Genomic DNA, 21097 nt, shown 5'->3' with positions numbered 1-21097 from the left:
GCATACATACTAGTATATATAGGAAAAATAACAGTATCAAAAATACATAACACAAACCTTTAATCGGAGACGTCTTATATTTGTATAAATGGCATCAGTATGATTTCAGTTTTTCTTTAGACAAATCAACTAATATATCCATATTGTTAAACTCTTAAACATTCTAGCCCGCGCAACAAGCGGGCCACTGTGCTAGTTCATATAAATACTCAACGCGCATTTACATAGAATTTCAATCACATGTAGCATAGCATATTCGCATGTATAAGATCGTATCTTAAGACATTTACATCCACATTATTAAGTCAAGATTTCATGACATGTATGAAAAAAAATCATGGACATGGTCTAAAATCTAGCTTAGTGGCCAACATCTAACAAACTTCTAAATATAAAAGGTTATCCTATGTAATGAAAAGGCAGCTTTTTTTAATTTCTTGGTTGTGTCTATACTCCCTCTGTAAAAGAAATATAAGAGCATTTAGATCACTAAAGTAGTGATACAAACGCTCTTATATTTCTTTACGGAGGGAGTATGTTTTTTTGTAGATTGAGTCTAGCACTCCCGCGTCTTCTTTTTGACCTAGCAATGGGAGGGAAACATACCATGGGGCGCAGTATGCTAGCCCGTCAGAGCCAACGTATCTTACCTATATGCTTGTTGAGAAGACAAATAAGCAATAATATATACGTTAATATAAAATAAAGAATTAAAGCTAATGATTATACCTTTGCATCGTATAGATTGTTGGTTAATAGTATATGACGAAAGTCATTGGTCCTTATTCTAACCAGTAAGGTTGAAACACCATTGATGCTCTATTTTATGCATAGTGCTACTAAAATATAAGTCCCATATTGCACATAGATTAAGATAATCAATATGAACAGTCAATATAACATGCGGATTCATTGAATGTAAGTAATTTGGAATAGCTAACAAGGGTGGACGTACAAACAGCACCTCGAAATTTGTCCAAATCATGCTCAAGGTTGAGAAAGCATGCATATACCGAAGCTATTCATACTAATTCGAGTCCATGTGATCTTCTGATGTTTTGTGATATTATTGTACAGTGCCACTAAAATCCAACACCATCTCCTCCATGGAATTTTACTAGCACTACACAAAACACTCTGCCAAAAAATGTATTTCCTGTAGTACACCAATATGTTACCATAGCAAAAAGGATCTTGGTCGCCCTGTTTGCACAATATTGAAAACAATCATCTATGGAAAAATTATGAAGAAAAATAAAATAACATGGGGGCATCAATGTTAGCCAACAAAAAACAAATTTATGTTGTAGGGTTCGGGATTTTGTTTTAAGGAGAATTCATGTGTACGCTTAAATTATTGTGAGAGAAGACTAAGAGTAGTACCTACCCACATCATATGGGAGGGAATAAGGGAAAAGAGAAAGAACTTTCTAGATATATTGTATGATCCTTGTTTATGACTCTTGCACAATAGAAACACATGATACATATCAGTAGAAGTTACTATGTCACAAACTTTCTAGATAGTAATGATGATGATTGAAGGAAATTTGTGACGACAACTAAAATTATGATGATCCAATACTCAAATATCTCCTAAGCAAAGCAAGATTCTAGTGACATGGCAAATTAAGATAGGATCAACACTGGAAAATTAATACACCAATATGCTAGTGATGTAGCATCATGAATCATGGAATGAAGGAAATTTATAAATTCAAAAAAGTTACATTTAGCATAACAATACATATACAACATAAGCAATATGGCATCCCACATAGCATAGTAGTAATTTGAACTGATGGTACATCACAAGCAAGGCTACATAGGGCCTCTCCTCAACCACCGGATCACAACACATGATCGGGCACAACACAATGGCCATCTCTCACAAATCACAAGGAGGCAACGAGGACAAAGGGCCATACTTACCAAACAAATGCTAGAAAAAAATGTCATCGTCACCTCGATAAGCGCAATGTGGCGGAGGAAGGAGTTGACGTGCCGAAACGAGTAACCTAAGTGGGTCTAGTACCATACGGGATGGTATGGGAGAACTGCTAGGGTAACGTGAGGGAGTAGCTAGCAATTCGAATTCGCAATTCCTCAATTGTACTCGTATGAACCACACCAAATCGTTATGATCCAAGAGAAATCTCTCCTCTTCTTGAAACATAGTCTTTCGCTTCGCTTTACATTAAAGCAATACAAGAGCATCTACAACTGCGATGGGAAAATACGGGCCCTCAAACGTCCATGAACGCGCCCGGGCGCGTTCGAGGGCACTGACCCGGGCACTCCTCAAATCATGCCGTCCACATCCGTGTATCTCATACCCGGTATCCTATATCCATATTAAGCATGCAACGTGGAACTAAACTACGTAGATCATCCCGCGGCGGCGGTGCGCAGACTGGTCCACCTCGTCTCTCTCCCGTGCATGCTGCCTCTCGCGGCGCGCGGCATGCGCCTTCGATTCTGGAGTGCGCGTGCAGGCCGGCGGCGTGGGCACTAGCACCCACCGCTGCCAGCGTGGAAGAGCGGCCGGCGGGGGAAGGAGACAGCGCGGAGGGGCGGTGTGGACTGAGCTGCCCTGGCGTCGCTGCGCGTAGGCCGACACGGTCCAACTCCGGCGTCTGCGCTACGCCGGCGCGGGAGCTGCGGCGATGCTCCAGATCTGGAGCTGCCGCTGGTCTCCACCTTGGACAGCTACAGCGCGATGCGGAGGGCCATCTCCTCCTCGTAGTCGAGCTCGAAGCCGGAGTCGCTGCCGGAGCTGGACATCATAGTGGATGGGATCAGAATCGGAGAGGGAGAAGAGAGGACGTAGCGAGAGAGAGTGAGCTAGGGTTCAGAACGATGCACACCTGGATTGGGTTTTTTTGTGGGACTGTTGTAGGGTCGACGATGGACCGGGCTTGTCAGGCGGACGCGCCCGGGCCGCCCTATATCCGTCCTATATTTGGGCTGGATATGAGAGGTGCCGATCAGCCTGGACGTTTGTCCGCGGTTTGAGAGGCCTGATTGGGTCGATCTTTTTGACATGTGAGTTACCGGACGATCTGCCCGAGCGTTTGAGACGGGTATTAGAGGTTTGGTTGTAGATGCTCTAACAAAGTAAGCGTTTTTAACACTAGTGGTGCAAAAATGTTTTAATATTAGGGACGGAGGGAGTAACAGTGATTACTCCCCCGCAAACAAAAAAAAGAGTGATTACTGACGGCCAACCTTAGCTTTTCCACTAGCTAGCTGTGCCATATCAGTTGTCACAGTCATGTCCTTTAGACGAGTCACGATCGAGATTGCCGCTCGACAGTGAAGAGACGAGTGAAGGCAACGACGATTGTACGTGCATAGCGTGCAGTCGCTTTAAGTCGAATAGTCGCCGAGAGTACGCGTGTACGTACGTGCGAGAGTCCACATATAATAATGAAACTAATGGAAAGGGCCGAGTTAATTGTGTGTATCATGTTCTAGCTAGCTAGCTGTGGCTCGCGTGGGACAACTCAACCAGTAAACGACGATCCATGCATAGTACGAGGCTAGCCGACAATGGAAATGGAACGTCCGTTGTTTGTTCGACACGGATGCATGTGAGCCTCAAATCTAGCAGGAACCACTTATTTATCAGTTTCGCTAAATATCAAGTAACTGAAATTTTTATGTTGTTTCAGCCGATTTTACCGCATAGAAGAGGCCGTGCCCAAGGCCGAGACGCCTAGGACAACCGTGTCATCCTGACCAGGCTTAGTCAGGTTGGCGATGATGCATCTAGCCGTGGTGTCACGCGTGGAAGCAAATCGGAGGTTTGGCGGATTCGAGTGCGGGGTTGCGAGGAGGTTGTGGGTGGCAAAATTGTGAGGGATATTAAACGTGCATGAAAAACTTGATTACGTATTTAAAAAAATTAATCAAGCATTTAAAAAATGTTAAACAAATATTTGAAATATGTTAATCAACCATTTGAAAAAAAAATTGTATAGAAACAATGTTGACCATGTATTACAAAAAGTTAATTTTGTGTTGTATTAAAAAATGATGAACTTGTATTTGAAAATGTTAATCAAGCATTTGAAAATGTTAAATGTAAATAAAAAATGTTGATCATGTACTAATAAACATATTAATTCTTCATTTGATAAAATGTTAATCAAGAATTTGAAGAATGATAAATGTGTATAGAAAAAAATTTGACCACGTATTACAAAATGTTTATTCTGTTTATAAAAAATGTAGTCAAGCATTTCAAAAAAAATCAAATGTGTATATAATTGTTTTTACCATGTATTCAAAAATTAACCTTGTATTTGAAGAATGTTACTTAAGAATTTGAAAAATGTTTAAAATATGTATAGAAAAAATGTTGACCGTGTATTAAAAAAGTTAAACTTGTATTTGAAATATGTTAAATGTGTATTAGAAAAATGGACTTGACGTATACGAAAAATGTAGATTCAAAATCAAAAGAACAAAGAAAAAATTTAAAAAAAAACATGAAAGACGAAAAAGAACAAAAGGAACCAAAGAAACAAGAAACAAAAAAGAAAGAATGGAAAACAGTGAAAACAGTGAAAACGTATAAAGAAACAAAGAAAAAAGAGCATTGAAAACCAAGAAATAAACAAAAACCAAAAAAAGAAGGAAAATGAGAAAGAAAGAAAAGCGATAAAAACCATGAAAGAAACAAAGAAGACCCAAAGAAAACAAAAGAAAAACAAAAAAGAAATATAATAATAATAATAATAATAATAATAATAATAATAATAATAATAATAATAATAATAATAATAATTATAATAAAGAATAGCAAGTAGAAATAATAAAACCAAACAAAAAACAAAACAAAATGAAAAATAGAAAAAAAATGGAGAAAACCTATAGTGACCGAACCTATAGCGCGTGAGCGGCAGCAGCGAACCTACACTGATGGGTCGGCCCATATATAGGCAAGCACCTTCAGCGAGAGGAGCTTCCACGCTCGCCGCAAGAGAAGCTATCGTCTCGCTATAAGCGAGACATAGCTCTTGCGACGGTATAGAGGGATGGTCGAAGGAGACGGCTCGGGCAGGGTAGGGCTGCTAGGCTTGCGGGGTACCATTGCAGATTACAAGGGTAGGCGATTGGACCAGTGGGATGAGGGAGGGAGGAAGAATTGTTCACGTTGTTGATTTGAAGAGGAACAATTAATTCTTCGGGAAGTTGAAAATGGAGCACGCCAGTCCGTTGGATTTTAATTCTGACCATGCTTTTTTATGGGGTCCCTTTGTGTATTTTTCACCCATGATTTGAATTTCATCATGGTTTCGAAAAATGAGTATTAGTAAGTTCTCAGTGGTTTGTATGGAATTTTGCTAAAAAGACGGAAAGTCGATTTTAGCCATGGCAAATCAATGCTTTTCATCGTAATTCATATTGGCGTGAGGATGGCAAAATTACTTTGCAAACACGGATATTTTCTGGCAAAAATGAAATCAGGTGGATTTGTCATGCTCACCAACTAAACTTGTCATCCTCGACAAACACAAATTTTCATGAAAAAGGTTAATTTTTTGCATGCCTAAAAATCTAGCATTTGTTGGATATCTGGGTAAAAAAAATAGCCTCCAGAAGAAATGTTGTCACCACAAAAATATGTGGCTGAAAAGAAATAGTACTAGCAATTCGGTATGCGTCATGTCCCACGATTTGCATGCGGGCTGAGTCAGCTATGCTGCTGGGTGCCCATAAATTGGCACGTATTCTGGCAACTCTCAAACAGCAAACAGCAGTAAGTTTATTGGCTACTACAGCTTAGAAGTACTAACCTCGTTGCCTAGCTCTCGCTGCCAAGTGCCAAGGAGTACTCCACTAGTACGCACCAAGCAAAAGCTAGCTGTAGATTGCAGCGCGCAGCACCATGGCGTGGCAATTACAGCAAACAATGGCGAGAAGAAGAGTCGTCACCGGCAACGGTGCGCTGCTCGGCCGCTGCTCGACGATCTGCCAACTACGCCCCTAGCTCGTGGGATTACGACTCCCTCCTCCAGCTCTCGCCCAACAATGGCGGACAGGCAGATCAAGTACATTTATCAGCTGAACATATCATATTTTCTACCGGCGTGAATGCATGGATGACGTCAACAATGCTAGAACATATCATATGATCTCCTCCTCGAACATATCAGTAGTACATAAAGTAGATGAAATGCTTATGGAAATTATTCCGTGCATGCATGGATGACGTCACAGGTCGATAAGTTGAAGACCGGCGTGAGGGAGCGGCTGGTGGCGGCGAGCTGAGGCGACCACCAAGCTGCGAAGCTCAGGCTTGTCGACACGGTGCAACGGCTCGGCATCGCCTACCATTTCGAGGAGGAGATCACCGGTATCCTCAGCTCCGTCCACCACAAACCTCACCGGTGCAACTGGGATGATGGTGATGTTGCTTCCACGGCCTTGAGGTTCAGGTTGCTGAGGGACAGTGGTTTCCCAGCCTACTTCTCTACAGGTACCTAGTTAAATACTCCCTTTTCAAAACTATGACACTTATTTTAGATCGAAGGGAGTATGAAATATGAAAAACAGAATCTTAGACGATGTAAGAAAGGAACCTAAAATTACAGCCAAAATTCTGGAAATTAAACTAAATGCATGGTCCAATCCATATTCAATCACAGTTGAAACTTTGAATTGTGTTTATGGCACGGTTTTGTATACTTAACTGACACGTTTCATTGTAACAATACAAAAAGAATCTCTGGAAGATCTCAGGCGCGGAATAGATGATGATGTCAAGGGGCTCCTCTCACTCTATGAGGCTTCATACCTTACGTTTGAAGGCGAGGAAGCATTGGACGAGGCAAGAGCATTTTCCAAGAAAGCTCTCATAAAGCTCTTGCCATCCATGGATCACCACTTACGGCGTAGTGTAGTTCGTTCTTTCGACCTTCCATTGCACCGGAGGTCTCCTAGACTAGAAGCAAGATGGTTCATAGATCACTATGCTAGTGATGAGAGCAATTCCGACCCGTTGCTCGTTAGATTTGCAACGAAGGACTTCAACAATGTTCAAAGTGTGCATCATGAAGAACTCGCAAGACTGGCAAGGTAATTCTGCATGAAGAAATGTTGTCGATGGGTTTTTAAGACATGAAAATTGACATAATTAATTGTAGGTGGTGGAAGGGAACCGCCCTTACTGAAAAATTGGGGTTCGCCAGGGATCGTCTCATGGAGTGCTTCCATTACGCAAATGGAATTGTGTGGGAGCCAAATAATGGAGCATGTCGAGAAGTGCTTGCTAAAGTCGCCAACCTAATGGTTCACTTAGATGATGTTTATGATGTGTATGGAACTCTAGATGAACTTGTTCTCTTCACTGACGCCATTGGAAGGTAACTATATGCAGCGGTGCACTTCTCATAATTCAAGTAATATTCTTTTCCTAGAGTTAACATATATATGACACGTTAGTTTCACATTAAATGAAGCTTAATAAATAATTTCAGATGGGAAGAAAGTCCTTGTGAAATGCTCCCTGAATACATGCAAGCACTCTATTCCGTCGTGTACAACACGTCCGCTGAGGTGGCTGAAAATGTGTTTAAACAACATGGTTGTGACACCCGTTATGTTCTTCAGAAAGCTGTAAGTTCATATACACAACCAACTTCCTAATAGGAGATAGATTAATCCACAAGGAACCATAATAATTTCTACTTGATTTTGCAGTGGCGAGACATGGCGGAGTCTTTCCTGGTGGAGGCAAAGTGGCAGCATGGAAACCACAGACCAACACTCCATGAGTATCTAGACAATGGATCAATTTCATCTTCTGCGCCACTGCTACTGCAACATGCATTTCCCCTGCTCCGCATGGAAGAAAAGCTCACCTCAATGTCTATTGCTAAAGTTGGAGGCTACCCAAAATTAGTTCAGTCTGCATCGTTAGTTCTTCGCCTCTGCAACGACTCTGCAACCCACTCTGTAAGGACAATCAATCCAACTTTTTTTGTCCCTTGATGTTTCATCACCAAAATTTTAATCTTATGTGAGGTGTCTTATGATATTTATTTCCATGTGTATTTTGTCAAAATATGTATAACAGGCTGAGCTGGAGCGAGGGGATGCACCATCATCAATAGCTATTCACATGTCCGAGAACAGCTCCAGTGAGCAAGAGTCCCGCGAAGCCATGGAAGATCTTACCATGGAAGCCTGGAAGTCAATTAATGAAGATGCATTCAAACATTGCCAATTTTCTAGATCTTTCGCCAAGACTTGCGTGAATTTGGCTCGAATCTCACATTGTGTTTACCAAGGCTGCGATGGTTTTGGTGCGCCGGATGGTCAGAACAAAAGGCAAATTAAAGAGTTGTTCTTGGACTCTATCATGAGTGAGAAACATTAAACGGTGGGAGACACATATCTTAGAAAGATGCTATATAGGCTTAATTATCTGTAGGTATTGATTCTGATTCTGTGTTATACTACTAAAACTCTAGAACCAACACTAGCTGGTTGATTAAATGGCACCATTTGGTGGTCTTGATTTACAGTGCTTAGTGCTCCGTAACAAGATGTGACAAGTTGTTAGAAATTTTCAGGATTCATAAAGTACCTTCACACTTATTTTAACCTTGCTTCAAAAAGAAAGTACTGTGACTACCGAGCCATTCAAGAACACAAAATGCCTGAGCGACAACCAGAATTAAAATGTTTTCATAGTTGAGTCCCAGATCAAGGATAACAAACACCATTTCATCCAGAGACATCTCGGAGCATGGGGTTTTACACATTATGGTAGAAATAGGCAGCCCAACATCATCAGCTGTTAGAATACTTCAGCTACACATGTCAATCACTGAGTCAGGGGTTGTTGTCTTGCGTCTGAACTTGATTGAACAGACGTTGATAACTGAACTTAAACTGGGCAGTGTCTGAACTTGGGCATCAACTTGGACAACCAAGTATCTTCCAGCATCTGGCACAACCTTGCACTGATATACTGCTACATTTCTAAACAAGGTGAAACAATTTTGTGCGCGACCCTACTCGACGCCAGACAACCTTTGTCGAACCTCAAACTGGCTCAGTGCCGTATCGATGCTGAAAATCAACATTTAACACGAATTAAGACGTCTAAGAATGATGGATTGTAATAGTAGCACGTTCAATATTTATGCATCGGATAAGCAATGTTTACCACTTACCAGCAGAGAACATCTCCGTTTCTTGCAGTCTTCTCAGAGATCCACTCTAGGACAAACTCTAGAAGCAGTCTCATTTGCTCTTCAACTTCACCTGCAGATTTAGTAGTTCAACGTCAGGATTCACATTGCAAACAACAAGCTGAAGCGGCACAAAGATAGAAAGCACAGATCACACTTACCCTTGTCCATGATCTTTGGGTTACTTTCGATTATCTTGTAGATAAGGAAGATAATGTCAAAGGTGCTTGGCAGACATGATATGAGCTTCTGCCGCTGAACCTGGTCTGCATAGCCTGTTTCCTTCTCCTCCAAAGTTCTCTTCTCCACGGCGCTTGCTCGTGCCACGTGGTGACCATTTAGCGGCGGTTCGCACTAAACCAGTGGCTTTAGTGCCGGTTGCAGAACCGGCACTAAAGGGCCTTATGAACCGGTGCTATAGCCCGGTTCTGCACTAGTGTTCCACGATTCCATGTACATTAATCTTCCGTGAGCAAGAGTCCCGTAAAGCCATGGAAGATCTTACCATGGAAGCCTGGAAGTCGATTAATGAAGATGCATTCAAACATTGCCAATTTTCTAGATCTTTTGCCAAGACTTGCGTGAACTTGGCACGAATCTCACACTAATCTCAGTGTTTACCAAGGTGGGGATGGTTTTGGTGCGCCGAATGATCAGAAGAAAAAGCAAATTAGAGAGTTGTTCTTGGACTCTTTCACGAGTGAGAAACATGAAACGGCAGGAGAGCATGTGTTATATAGGCTTAATTATCTGTAGGTATTGATTCTGATTCTGTTTTGTACTACTAAAACTCTAGAACCAGACTAGCTGGTTGACTAAGTATAACCATTTGGTGCTCTTGATTTACAGTGCTCTGTAACAAGATGGGACAGGTTGTTAGGAATTTTAAGGAATCATAAAGTAACTCACACTTATGTATCCTTGCTTCAAAAAGAAAGTACTTCACATTTTTATGCTTGGTCTTAGAGAAGACAGAGTGCTTCAAGAGACAGAAATAAATAAAAAATCATAGTTGAGGCCCAGACCAAGAATAACAAACATCATTTCATCCAGAGACATCTCGGAGCATACACATTATGTAAGAAATTGGCAGCCCAACCTCATCAGCTGTTAGAATACTTCAGCTACACATGTCAATCACTGAGTCAAGGGTTGTTGCGTCTTGTCTGATCTTGAACAGAGGCGCTGATAACTGAATTTAAACTGGGCAGTGTCTGAACTTGAGCATCAACTTCAACAACTAAGCATCTTCCAGCATCTAGGCGCAACCTTGCACTGATACACCGCTACATTTCTAAACAAGGAGAAACAATTTTGTGCTCCTCCCTACTCGACACCGGACAACCTTTGTCGAACCTCAGACTGGCTCAGTTCAGTATTGACGCTGAAAATCAACATTAACACAAATTAGGACGTCTAAGAATGATGGGGTGTGATAGTAGCAAGTTCAACATTTATGCATCAGATATGAAATGTTTACCAGCAGAGAACATCTCCATTTCTTGCAGTCTTCTCAGAGATCCACTCTGGAACAAACTCTAGCAGCAGTCTCACTTGCTCTTCGACTTCACCTGCAGATTTAGTAGTTCAACATCAGGATTCACATTGCAGTCAACAAGCTGAAGCGACACAAAGATAGAAAGCACAGATCACACTTACCCTTGTCCACGATCTTTGGGTTACTTTCGATTATCTTGTGGATGAGCTCCTGCTTTGTCAGTACAGTTCGCTGCCTCGACTGATAGATAAGGAAGATAATGTCAAAGGTGCTTGGCAGACATGATATGAGCTTCTGCCGCTGAACCTGGTCTGCATAGCCTGTTTCCTTCTCCTCTAAAGTTCTCTTCTCCTTCTCCTTTACCTGTAAATAACAGTGTGTCATCCTTTGTTCACAGAGGAGCAAAAATGATTTGACCAATGATCAGTATGAGTAAGAACTTACCGACTGCAAGAGGGACTTTGGAAGGAAACCGAGCAGCTCATCATCGCCATCACTTGGAGATGTGCTGCTCATGCTTTGGTTCTCTTCTTCCATTCTGCTTGCATCCTTTGTAGGTGTCATGAACAACTTGGCTCTAGCTGATCGCTTGACCGTTTTTAGAGGTGGTGTGTCACACACAGTAGCAGATATTGGCCTCTGTGGGGTCTCAAGGTTCGGTGTGCCTGCCATTGATCTCACTGGTGTGGAGGCGAACTTGCCAGGAGTCCCTTCTGTAACACCAAACCTGAGTGCAACATCCTTGCTACTTTTCTCTTGCACTTGGGACTCATGATCTATGCCACCAGAAGTAGAATTGAGCATCAACTTCCTGCCCAATGGAGATGGAGCAGTAGACTCAGCCTTTGGCGGCAGACCGGTTGTGCTGGCAGTTGCAGGGCCAGTTGAAGATCTCTGTGAGAACCTTCTCTTGAAAGACTTGGACATGTGCGACAGTGTAACAGCCGGCTGTTCAGCCAGGCTTGGTGATGGCGCAGCAAATACAACTTCAGTAACAACTCTTGGTGTGCTCTGAGCCACACTTGATTTTGTTTGAGTAAATGGATGCGGCAGCTCATGCTCCGGGATGTCATCTCCCTGAAAGATAAATTACAGAGAGAACATGAATACTTGAGACCAACTAAGCATACACCAACTAGTACATTTCCTTGACCAGCACCAGTAATCATACAGTTACTGAACTGTTCTCATATGACAATAAATTTGCACAAGTAACTATGTTGAAAGTGTGACAGATACAAGATGATCATACCTCAGGATGTTTCCTGAAGAAGTCCACAAGCCTCTGCCTGAACATCCTTCTCAAAGCAGAGTAGCGGGTTTCCCCCCTCTGCATCACACTGTCCTCAACTGAATCAACCAATAGGTTCACCTGAAGATCCGGCTTCATGCAGCAAGTCTTGTCGTCGCGCAAAAGGATCTTGTTGATGACAATAGCCTCAGGCATAATGTACTTGAGCTGTGCGAGATGGCCATAGGTAAACCTCCTGCAGACAGAATTGTGTAAATTAGAGACTGGATAATGTAAATCAAACAAAGCAGCAATCATCTGATTGTTTTGTCATAGGAGGGCAGTACCTCTCAGCCAAGTTCTGAATGCTAGCGCAGATGTTGGGGAATGTCGCCTTGGATCCCTTCATGCGGAGGAGCCGGGTGGAGCTCTCGAAGCAGTTGAAGAACTCGCAGAGAATCTCATAGCTGATCATCAATCAATGAAATAAAGCAAATTAGAAAACAGAACTGGTGCAGTAAAAATATCTGGAAATTATCAGGGTTAATTTTGCATCCAGATAATGATTATAATCGACTAATGTCAGTTGCAGTAAATTGCATCACAGAAATAAAATATACAGATTGTTCTTGGCTTTACTAAAACTATGATGGTCTGAAACTAAGTAAAAGGATTCAATTTGGGGGCACAAACAAGAAATCGTACTAGATCCATCGCTAGTCGGAGAAGACGTTTGCATCCTTGGAATGATTATAATGTCAGTTGCAGTAAACTGCATCACAGAAACAATATGTACAGATTCAATGATGGTCTGAAACTAAGTCAGGATTCGATGGATATCGGACTAGATCCAACGTTAGTGAGAGAAGATGTTTGCATCCTGAATGATTATAATGTTAGTTGTACAGATTGCTGTTGGTTTTACTTAAACGATGATGGTCTGATATACAAAGTACTGAAAGGATTGAATTTGGGGGCACAAACAAAAACTTGGACTGGATCCAACAGTAATCAGATAGTAAGATGTCTGCATCCTATGAATGATTCGGTTTCAGGCGAAGTAGTCGATGATTGATGCTGGTTTTATTAGACTGGTGGCGATCTGAAACTAAGAAGACAGGACTGGATTTTCTGGGCGTAAACAGGAGATGAAACTGTAAGTGCCTGGATCTGTGACAGTTACCTCTCCGGCAGCTTGACCTCGGGCCTGCGCTTGACAGGGCTGCGGCCGGCGCCGGCGCCCACGCCGAGGTCCCGCGCGACGGACTCGAGCGCGTCCTCCTCCCCGGCATCGACCCCCTTGCCCGGGCGCTGCAGCTCGAGCGCCGCCCGGCGGACCTCCTTGACGGACAGCGCGACGGCGCCGCCGCTGCGGCCCCTCCGCAGCAGCGGCCGCGGCTCCGTCTTCTCCGGCGTCACCAGATCCGCCGCGGCGGCCGGCGCCGCCCTCTTCATCTTCTCCGGCGTCGCGAACTGGCCGGCCGAGGAGGGGACCGCGGCCGCCGACTTGGTCACCTTCCACGGCGACCCGGCGCTGAAGGCCGCCGTCCGGGGCTTCTTGGATGGGGTGGCGGCGTCCATCGGGAGGAGGAGGAGGTTGTGGTAGGGTTGAGCGCTCGGCGGCGGAGGGGGTGGGGTGTTATGGGGGTGGAGGATCTCCAGATTAGGGAGGTGTTTATAACTTTTTTTAAGCGGGTCGGGTTGGGATCGGGATCCATCGGGGGTTTTGGCGGGAGGCAACGGCGAGTGGGGATGGCGCGAAGCAACGTCGGGGGTGCCACGTGGGGGTGCGCCAAGTGCAGTGGAGGTTGCAGGGCCGAAAGAAGAGCATAGGCCCGAGTGAGTGTGGATTCCATCCACGTCGGCCCAGGGATAGAAGATGGACCCCACATATGTAGCACCAACACATGGCAACTCTAAAAGTTTTTTATGGCAAGTTTAGGCCTTGTAGGAGAGGTGCTTAGAGAAATGCTTGTTTGTACAGGATAGACGCTTAATTAGCCGTCTCTCCTGTAGAAATAGGCACTGGTACTTCAGAAAAAAATCCGGTTTATTTTTCTAAGCACCTAGCATTGTACAAGGCCTTAGTGACGTGAGGATGACAACTTTGGTTGTCAAGTATGGCAACTTTCATTTTAAATGACAAGTTTCAGTTTTTTCTTGGGTTTGTTTTTTCTTTTCGGATGGCAACTTTAGTTGCAAAAAATGTCAGGGCTGGAGTGCTTTGTGCCACACGTGTGGATATCATTTGGGTAGAAGAAGGAAGCTATGATTGAGGCCCAGACCTACATGCCTGTCAAAATGAATCGGATACATTGAAGAAGACAATGTACGCGCAACAGTGGCGCGCGGCGTTCCTTCCTTGGAGGTGTTGCCTGGGTGCCCATGGAGGCTACCGAACATGGTGGTAGAGGTGGTATCCAAGCGTCTCGTCAACGCTTGTAGTGCCGAAATGAGAAACCGGCTCTCACACAAGTGGGAGCGCGCCGTCGCCCATTAAGCTTCACTCGCTCGATGTTTGTCTGTTCGCTCAACTCGTCTTTCTCAGTCCTGTTTTTTTCTCGTCTCTGTTGTGCAACTGGTTCAGGAAAAATATTTCTTTGATTGTGAATACTTCCATGAAATGAAAAAAAAGATCACGGATTTATCAAATTTTCACCGGTTTAAAAAAAGTTCATGAGTTTGAAAAGGTACATAAATTTTAAGAATAAATCCGAAAAATAAAAATTTGGAAAAAGATCAATTGAAAAGCTCATAAATTTGGGGAAAATCACATATTTGAGAAAAGTTCACAAAAATCAAAATTTCTCTAAATTTAGAAAAGTTTGTAAAACTTTAAAAAGGGCAAGAATTTGAAAACATATTCATGAATCTGATAAAAAAATCAATAATTCAAAAAAGGTTCATGAATCCAAAAAATCATGAATTTTAAATAGTGTCTGAATTTGAAAAGTATTGCATACCTGAAAAAGTTCATGAAATTGAGAAAATTTCGCAGTGAAAAAACTTGAGAAATTTTAGAAAAAGTTCATGAGTTTGAAAATAGATTCGTGGATTCTAAAAAATTGCATGAATTAAATAATGTTCATGAATTTTAAAAAGACCGTGAACTTGAAAAAGCATTGCTAATATGAAAAGGTAAAGAAGAAAATCTAAAAAGACAAAACCAAAACAGAAGACCATAAAAATGGTTGGAAAGCTTCACTTCACAAAACTGGCAGGAAGCTTGTAGAAGCTTCACAAAACCAAACGGTACAAATGCTTCCGCAAACGAAAAAAGAGAACCCATGGACCGGTCCATCTCAGGGCCGAGCCGGCAAAATCAGGGGCCCTGTGCCAGACTTTAAAATGCGGCCTATTTCTATAAAAACAACAATAGTATACCCAGGCCTAGTCTTGGCACATGCCAGCCTCTGGTGCAATTTGATAAAATGAGGCCTCTCCATTTAGATATATCATATAAATATTATCTTCGCTCATTAGTTATACTACATAATAACTGGATGGAAACTAATCATCTTTATTATGACAGTGTTGAATTGAAGAGAACAGCTAGTACATTTTTTTATGTACCCAGACATATACTTTGTATGTGGCATCTTAGTATGAAACATGTAACACAAACAATATGCAAATTATAAAATGAAGTTGAAGCAAAAGGACCTGAAGGATCAAGACCAGGTCTGTCGCCTGTGTCCTGTTGTGGTGTCGCTGGAAGAATGAAACCCTGCCTTAATAACATGAATCCAAATCCCACGGGACGACCTTGCCTTTCCGTTGCCCACCTTCTTGAACTCTCTCTCTCTCAAACGTATTGAATATGGGGATTAGGGGAGAACTAAGGGAGCGATACTATGTAATCAGATGGAGAGTAGGGAGAAAAACGAGCAAACCTAGTAGTAGAATAAAAAAATTGTGATCTTTGGGATGCCATCGTCTCGTGGTCGAGGAAGACGAGAAAGTTTTTGTTGGTGTCGTCTTGACTGCTGAATCAATCGACGCCATGGAGGAAGAGAGGAAAAGAAGAGACCCTGAGCCGCCGCTGCAGCATGGTCGCCGGAGGTTCAGATCTGCTTGAGACGAACGGTTTGAGAGGGGGGACTGTGGGCTCTGGCATCAAATCGGGTGGTCTACTGGCTGCTGCCTCATCGCGCGCACGGCCCAAAAGTGAATTAATCTGCGTGCCAGCCACTGGGCCTGCTCTTGCGCAGTGGACTGCAGTTTCGAAAATAGGGGCCCCTGAAAAGTGGAGGCCCTGTGCGGGCGCACAGCTGGCACACCCATGGGCTCGGGCTCCATCTGCTACGTAGGTGTTGCGAGGGGTGTGCGCAAGTTAGCAAATAAGCCTATAAGTGGCGCCTTAAGCGCCAATAGGAGTTGGGATGGTAGCCTCATCGGCTCCTCAGAGAGGTTTGGGAGAGTTTGTCGTTCGGTGATAGTTATTGTTGTGGCATGGGCTCTCAGGGTCCGCTACGTACGTCGTCACTGGTATCATTTGGACGACGTTTTCTTTGAGTCCGGTTGGTTCCTGTTGTTCACTCGTTGATTCCTAGGTGCTATCCGTGGAGGGTGCGTTGAACCAGCTTGAGCTAAAGTCTGGGTCGTGTTGTCTTGGTGTCTGTGTATTGGTTGTGACATGGTCCCTGAGTCTTGCCTCCTCGCCTTTGTGGTTGGAGGTTCTACTAGGCGAGTTGTTTTGTCGTTGCGGTCGTGGTGGTGTGTGTTGTTTGCTAAATGAAGTTGTATCAATCGCTTGGCCCTTCTTCTATGATGCTGGTGCACCTTTCCATTGTGTATCCTTGAAAAACCATCAGTTTGGACACAACCTCGGCCATTCATTTCAAGTGGCACGTAGATGATTGTACTCATTATCTTTCTCCTAAAAAGGAGATAAAAATTTTGGGTGTGGGAGGGGATGGGTTTTTTTTTAAACATCAACACTTTATGTCTCAAATAATCGCAAGGTCATTTACAAGGGCATGAGAAATAAAATCTGGGAATGTAGAGTCCCAAAAACTAGAAGATCTATCACCAAAATGAGTTCCTTGCAAGATCATTTGCAACTTCATTTGCTTCCCGCATGCAATGGGTATACGAGACATCTGCAAACTCCAGTGCTAGCTCTTTGCATTCAAGAGCAGTGGCTATGTCCGAGCTGTTGGGAATATGCCCTAGAGACAATAATATTGTATTATTATATTTCCATTATTCATAATTAAGAGTTTATATTTCATGCTATCACTGCTATGATCCTAGAATACGCGATTCAGTCGAAAACTCATATGCACGTGTGAAATGATAAAACGGTCAAACAATAGGTTTCCGGTCCAGCCTCTAGGACTGGCTCGAGTGTTGTTGTTGATCACGTTTTCCGAATCTTAGGATATCGTCAGGTGTAACGGTAGTCCTAAAACAACATTGAGGATATAATGTTAGAAGAACTATCATATTGAATCGACCCAATCTTGTATGTTATACTTAGTGATCATATCATCTAAAATCATTTGTTATAACAAGGAGTGTTAGCATGTGTTCTTTAGTTCCTCAGACCATGAGAGTATCTCTGTCACTTCCTACCATACGGTGGACTTTGGAGTTGCTCAAACGTCATCTGTAACAAGGTGATCACAACGACAACTTCCAGGCTCACCGGAAAGTTTGACAAGTGAACGAATAGCTCAAGACTGAGATTTACTCCTCCGATGATGCAGAGATATTCTTAGGGCCCTCTCGGTGTGACGGCATCCATCGTCGTCTGGCCAGACACAAATGACTTCGTCATGGGGATGCCGGAACACGTCAATGAGAAAGAAGAACAAAACCGGTAACGGGAGCAACGGTATAGTGAGCATGGTGATGACTCAAGAGGATACCGATGCACACCGGGTTTTCTAAAGTATCGCGAAGCAAAGGGAACGTCACATGATAACCAAAGATTTGCTCGAATATCATTCTTGTAATCATAGGGACTGATATGGATGTCCACGGTTCCGCTATTGGTCATTGAACGAGGGGGGTTTGTTCATGTCTATGATTTACCAAACCTACTGGGTCACAAGCTTAAGGTAATCATGATCTACTGAGTGTTAGTGGAACGGGAGTGGTGAGAATATATTCATGAAATAGTTTCATTAATATCCGGAATAGTTCCAAGAGGTTCCGGAAGCATTTCGGGGTCACAAGAAGGGTTTCGGTGAATATCCGGTAATGCCGGGCATTACTGATTAATTATATATAGATGGAAAATATTTCCGGAGATATCAAATTATATATATAATACTCTGAAAATGTTTAAATTATTTTATATATAAATTAAATATCAACGGACCTTAAAAGGCCAAGAGGTGGAAGGAGACTTGGGCCATAAAGGCCCAAGTGGAGGTGGCGCCCCCCCTCCCCCCCTTTCCTTGTGTGCGTGGGGGGGATCCTACTAGCGGTGGGAGTTGGAGCCCCCCCCTAGGTCGGTGCACCAAGGGAGGACTTTCCTTCCCTGGTGGCTGCCCTCTCCTTCCCCCTAAACCTATATATACTAGAGGTTTTTCGCCCTATTGAACACAGGTTTTTCGGTGTCTCTTTTAGTTGATCTAGTTCTAGTTATAGTTGGTCCTAGATTAATTAGAGCTAGCCCTAGCCACCTCTAATCCTCATAATTAGAAGCCTAGTGTGTTTCTAATCTCCTCCCTCTAATTCTCCTAGCGACAATTAGCTCTGGATGGCGAAGCGCTGCGGGATCGTGAAGACCGTATGCTTGCAACCAGGTAGAGAGTGTTGGGAAACGTAGCATGCAATTTCAAAACATTTCCTACGCTCACGCAAGATCTATCTAGAAGATGCATAGCAACAAGAGGGGGAGAGTGTGTCCATGTACCCTCGTAGACTGAAAGCGGAAGTGTTTGCTTAACGCGGTTGATGTAGCCGAACGTCTTCTCGATCCAATCGATCAAGCACCGAACGTACGGCACCTCCGAGTTCTGCACACGTTCTGCTCAATGACGTCCCTCGAACTCTTGATCCAGCAAAGTGTTGAGGGAGAGTTTCGTCAGCATGACAACGTGGTGACGGTGATGGTGAAGTGATCGGCGCAGCGCTTCGTCTAAGCACTACGTGAAGATAACCGGAGGCGTAAACTATGGAGGGGGGCGCCGCACACGGCTTGGCACAATTGATGTGTGTTGGAGGCGCCCCTTTCCCCATATATAAACAAGGGAGAGGGGAGGATGCCAGCCTAGGGGCGGCCAAGTGGGTGGAGTCCCACTTGGGCTCCTAGTCCAATTCGCACCCCCTTCCTTTTATCAGAGGGGGGAAGGGGGGAGGAGAGGGAGAAGGAGAAGGAGAAGGAAAGGGGGGCCGCGCCCCCTCCCCTAATCCAATTCATACTCCACCCTTGGGGGCGCCACCATTGTGGGATGGCTTGCCTCCCTCCTATGGCCCATGTGGCCCATATCTTCCCTCCGGGGGGTTCCGGAACCCCCCCCCCCCCGGTACTCCGATTTGTACCCAAATACTATCATCCAATTGAAGGAAATATGCCCTAGAGGCAATAATAAAGTTATTATTTATTTCCTTATAATCATGATAAATGTTTATTATTCATGCTAGAATTGTATTAACCGGAAACATAATACATGTGTGAATACATAGACAAACTTAGTGTCACTAGTATGCCTCTACTTGACTAGCTCGTTAATCAAAGATGGTTATGTTTCCTAACCATGAAAAAAGTGTTGTTATTTGATTAACGGGATCAAATCATTAAGAGAATGATCTGATTGACATGACCCATTCCATTAGCTTAGCACCTGATCGTTTAGTATGTTGCTATTGCTTTCTTCATGACATATACATGTTCCTATGACTATGAGATTATGCAACTCCCATTTGCCGGAGGAACACTTTGGGTGCTACCAAACGTCACAACGTAACTGGGTGATTATAAAGGAGCATTACAGGTGTCTCCAAAGGTAGATGTTGGGTTGGCGTATTTCGAGATTAGGATTTGTCACTCCGATTGTCGGAGAGGTATCTCTGGGCCCTCTCGGTAATGCACATCACATAAGCCTTGCAAGCATTGCAACTAATGAGGTAGTTGTGAGATGATGTATTACGGAACGAGTAAAGAGACTTGCCGGTAACGAGATTGAACTAGGTATTGGAATACCGACGATCGAATCTCGGGCAAGTAACATACCGATGACAAAGGGAACGACGTATGTTGTTATGCGGTCTGACCGATAAAGATCTTCGTAGAATATGTAGGAGCCAATATGGGCATCCACGTCCCGCTATTGGTTATTGACCGGAGACGTGTCTCGGTCATGTCTACATTGTTCTCGAACCCGTAGGGTCCGCACGCTTAAGGTTACGATGACAGTTATATTATGAGTTTATGCATTTTGATGTACCGAAGGTTGTTCGGAGTCCCGAATGTGATCACGGACATGACGAGGAGTCTCGAATTGGTCGAGACATAAAGATTGATATATTGGAAGCCTATGTTTGGATATCGGAAGTGTTCCGGGTGAAATCGGGATTTTACCGGAGTACCGGGAAGGTTACCGGAACCCCTCGGGAGATAAATGGGCCATGATGGGCCTTAGTGGAAAAGAGAAGAGGCATCCCTACATGGGCTGCGCGCCTCCCCCTTCCCCTAGTCCTATTAGGACTAGGAGAGGTGGCCGGCCCCCTCCTTCTCTTTTCCCCCTCCGCGAATCCTATTCCAACTAGGATTGGGGGGGGGGGGGGATCCTACTCCCAGAGGGAGTAGGACTCTCCTGGCGCGCCAAGCTTGGCCGGCCAGCCTCCCCCCTCTAGTCCTTTATATACTGAGGCAGAGGCACCCCAGAAAGACACAAGTTGATCCACGTGATCTATTCCTTAGCCGTGTGCGGTGCCCCCAGCCACCATATTCCTCGATAATATTGTAGCGGAGTTTAGGCGAAGCCCTGCTGCTGTAGCGCATCAAGATCGTCACCACGCCGTCGTGCTGACGGAACTCTTCCCCGACACTTTGCTGGATCGGAGTCCAGGGATCGTCATCGAGCTGAACGTGTGCTCGAACTCGAAGGTGCCGTAGTTTCGGTGCTTGATCGGTCGGATCAGGAAGACGTACGACTACTTCCTCTACGTTGCGTCAACGCTTCCGCAGTCGGTCTGCGTGGG

At 43.9% G+C, this 21097-nt stretch overlaps 1 protein-coding gene and 1 pseudogene across 1 annotated transcript; one reads left to right on the top strand and one right to left on the bottom strand.

Annotated features, from left to right (window-relative positions):
- Positions 1-5768: 5768 nt before the first annotated feature.
- LOC119358623 lies at positions 5769-8616 on the top strand (annotated as a pseudogene).
- Positions 8617-10125: 1509 nt separating this feature from the next.
- LOC119352732 (CDT1-like protein a, chloroplastic) lies at positions 10126-13574 on the bottom strand. The gene is made up of 7 exons (XM_037619315.1): positions 13122-13574; positions 12286-12405; positions 11960-12194; positions 11152-11784; positions 10869-11070; positions 10690-10780; positions 10126-10593 (listed from the first exon to the last, which is right to left on the bottom strand). The coding sequence occupies exons 1-7, from the start codon at positions 13517-13519 to the stop codon at positions 10536-10538; spliced, it is 1737 nt and encodes a 578-aa protein (XP_037475212.1). The 5' UTR covers positions 13520-13574; the 3' UTR covers positions 10126-10535.
- Positions 13575-21097: the final 7523 nt, after the last annotated feature.

The sequence above is a fragment of the Triticum dicoccoides genome, chromosome 2A (genome assembly GCF_002162155.2).
Source record: "Triticum dicoccoides isolate Atlit2015 ecotype Zavitan chromosome 2A, WEW_v2.0, whole genome shotgun sequence".
NCBI lineage: Eukaryota > Viridiplantae > Streptophyta > Magnoliopsida > Poales > Poaceae > Triticum > Triticum dicoccoides.
Note: the sequence above shows the minus strand (reverse complement) of the source record. Positions and strands in the feature narration are given on the sequence as shown.

Bases quoted from the DNA above. Each gene is read 5' to 3' on its own strand.
- LOC119352732 (XM_037619315.1), bottom strand. From the start codon at position 13,519: ATGGACGCCGCCACCCCATCCAAGAAGCCCCGGACGGCGGCCTTCAGC. The intron at 12,406-13,121 runs GTAACTGTCACA...ATTGATGATCAG, and splicing joins GAGGTCAAGCTGCCGGAGAG to CTATGAGATTCTCTGCGAGT. The intron at 10,594-10,689 runs GTAAACATTTCA...GTTGATTTTCAG, and splicing joins AATGGAGATGTTCTCTGCTG to CGTCAATACTGAACTGAGCC.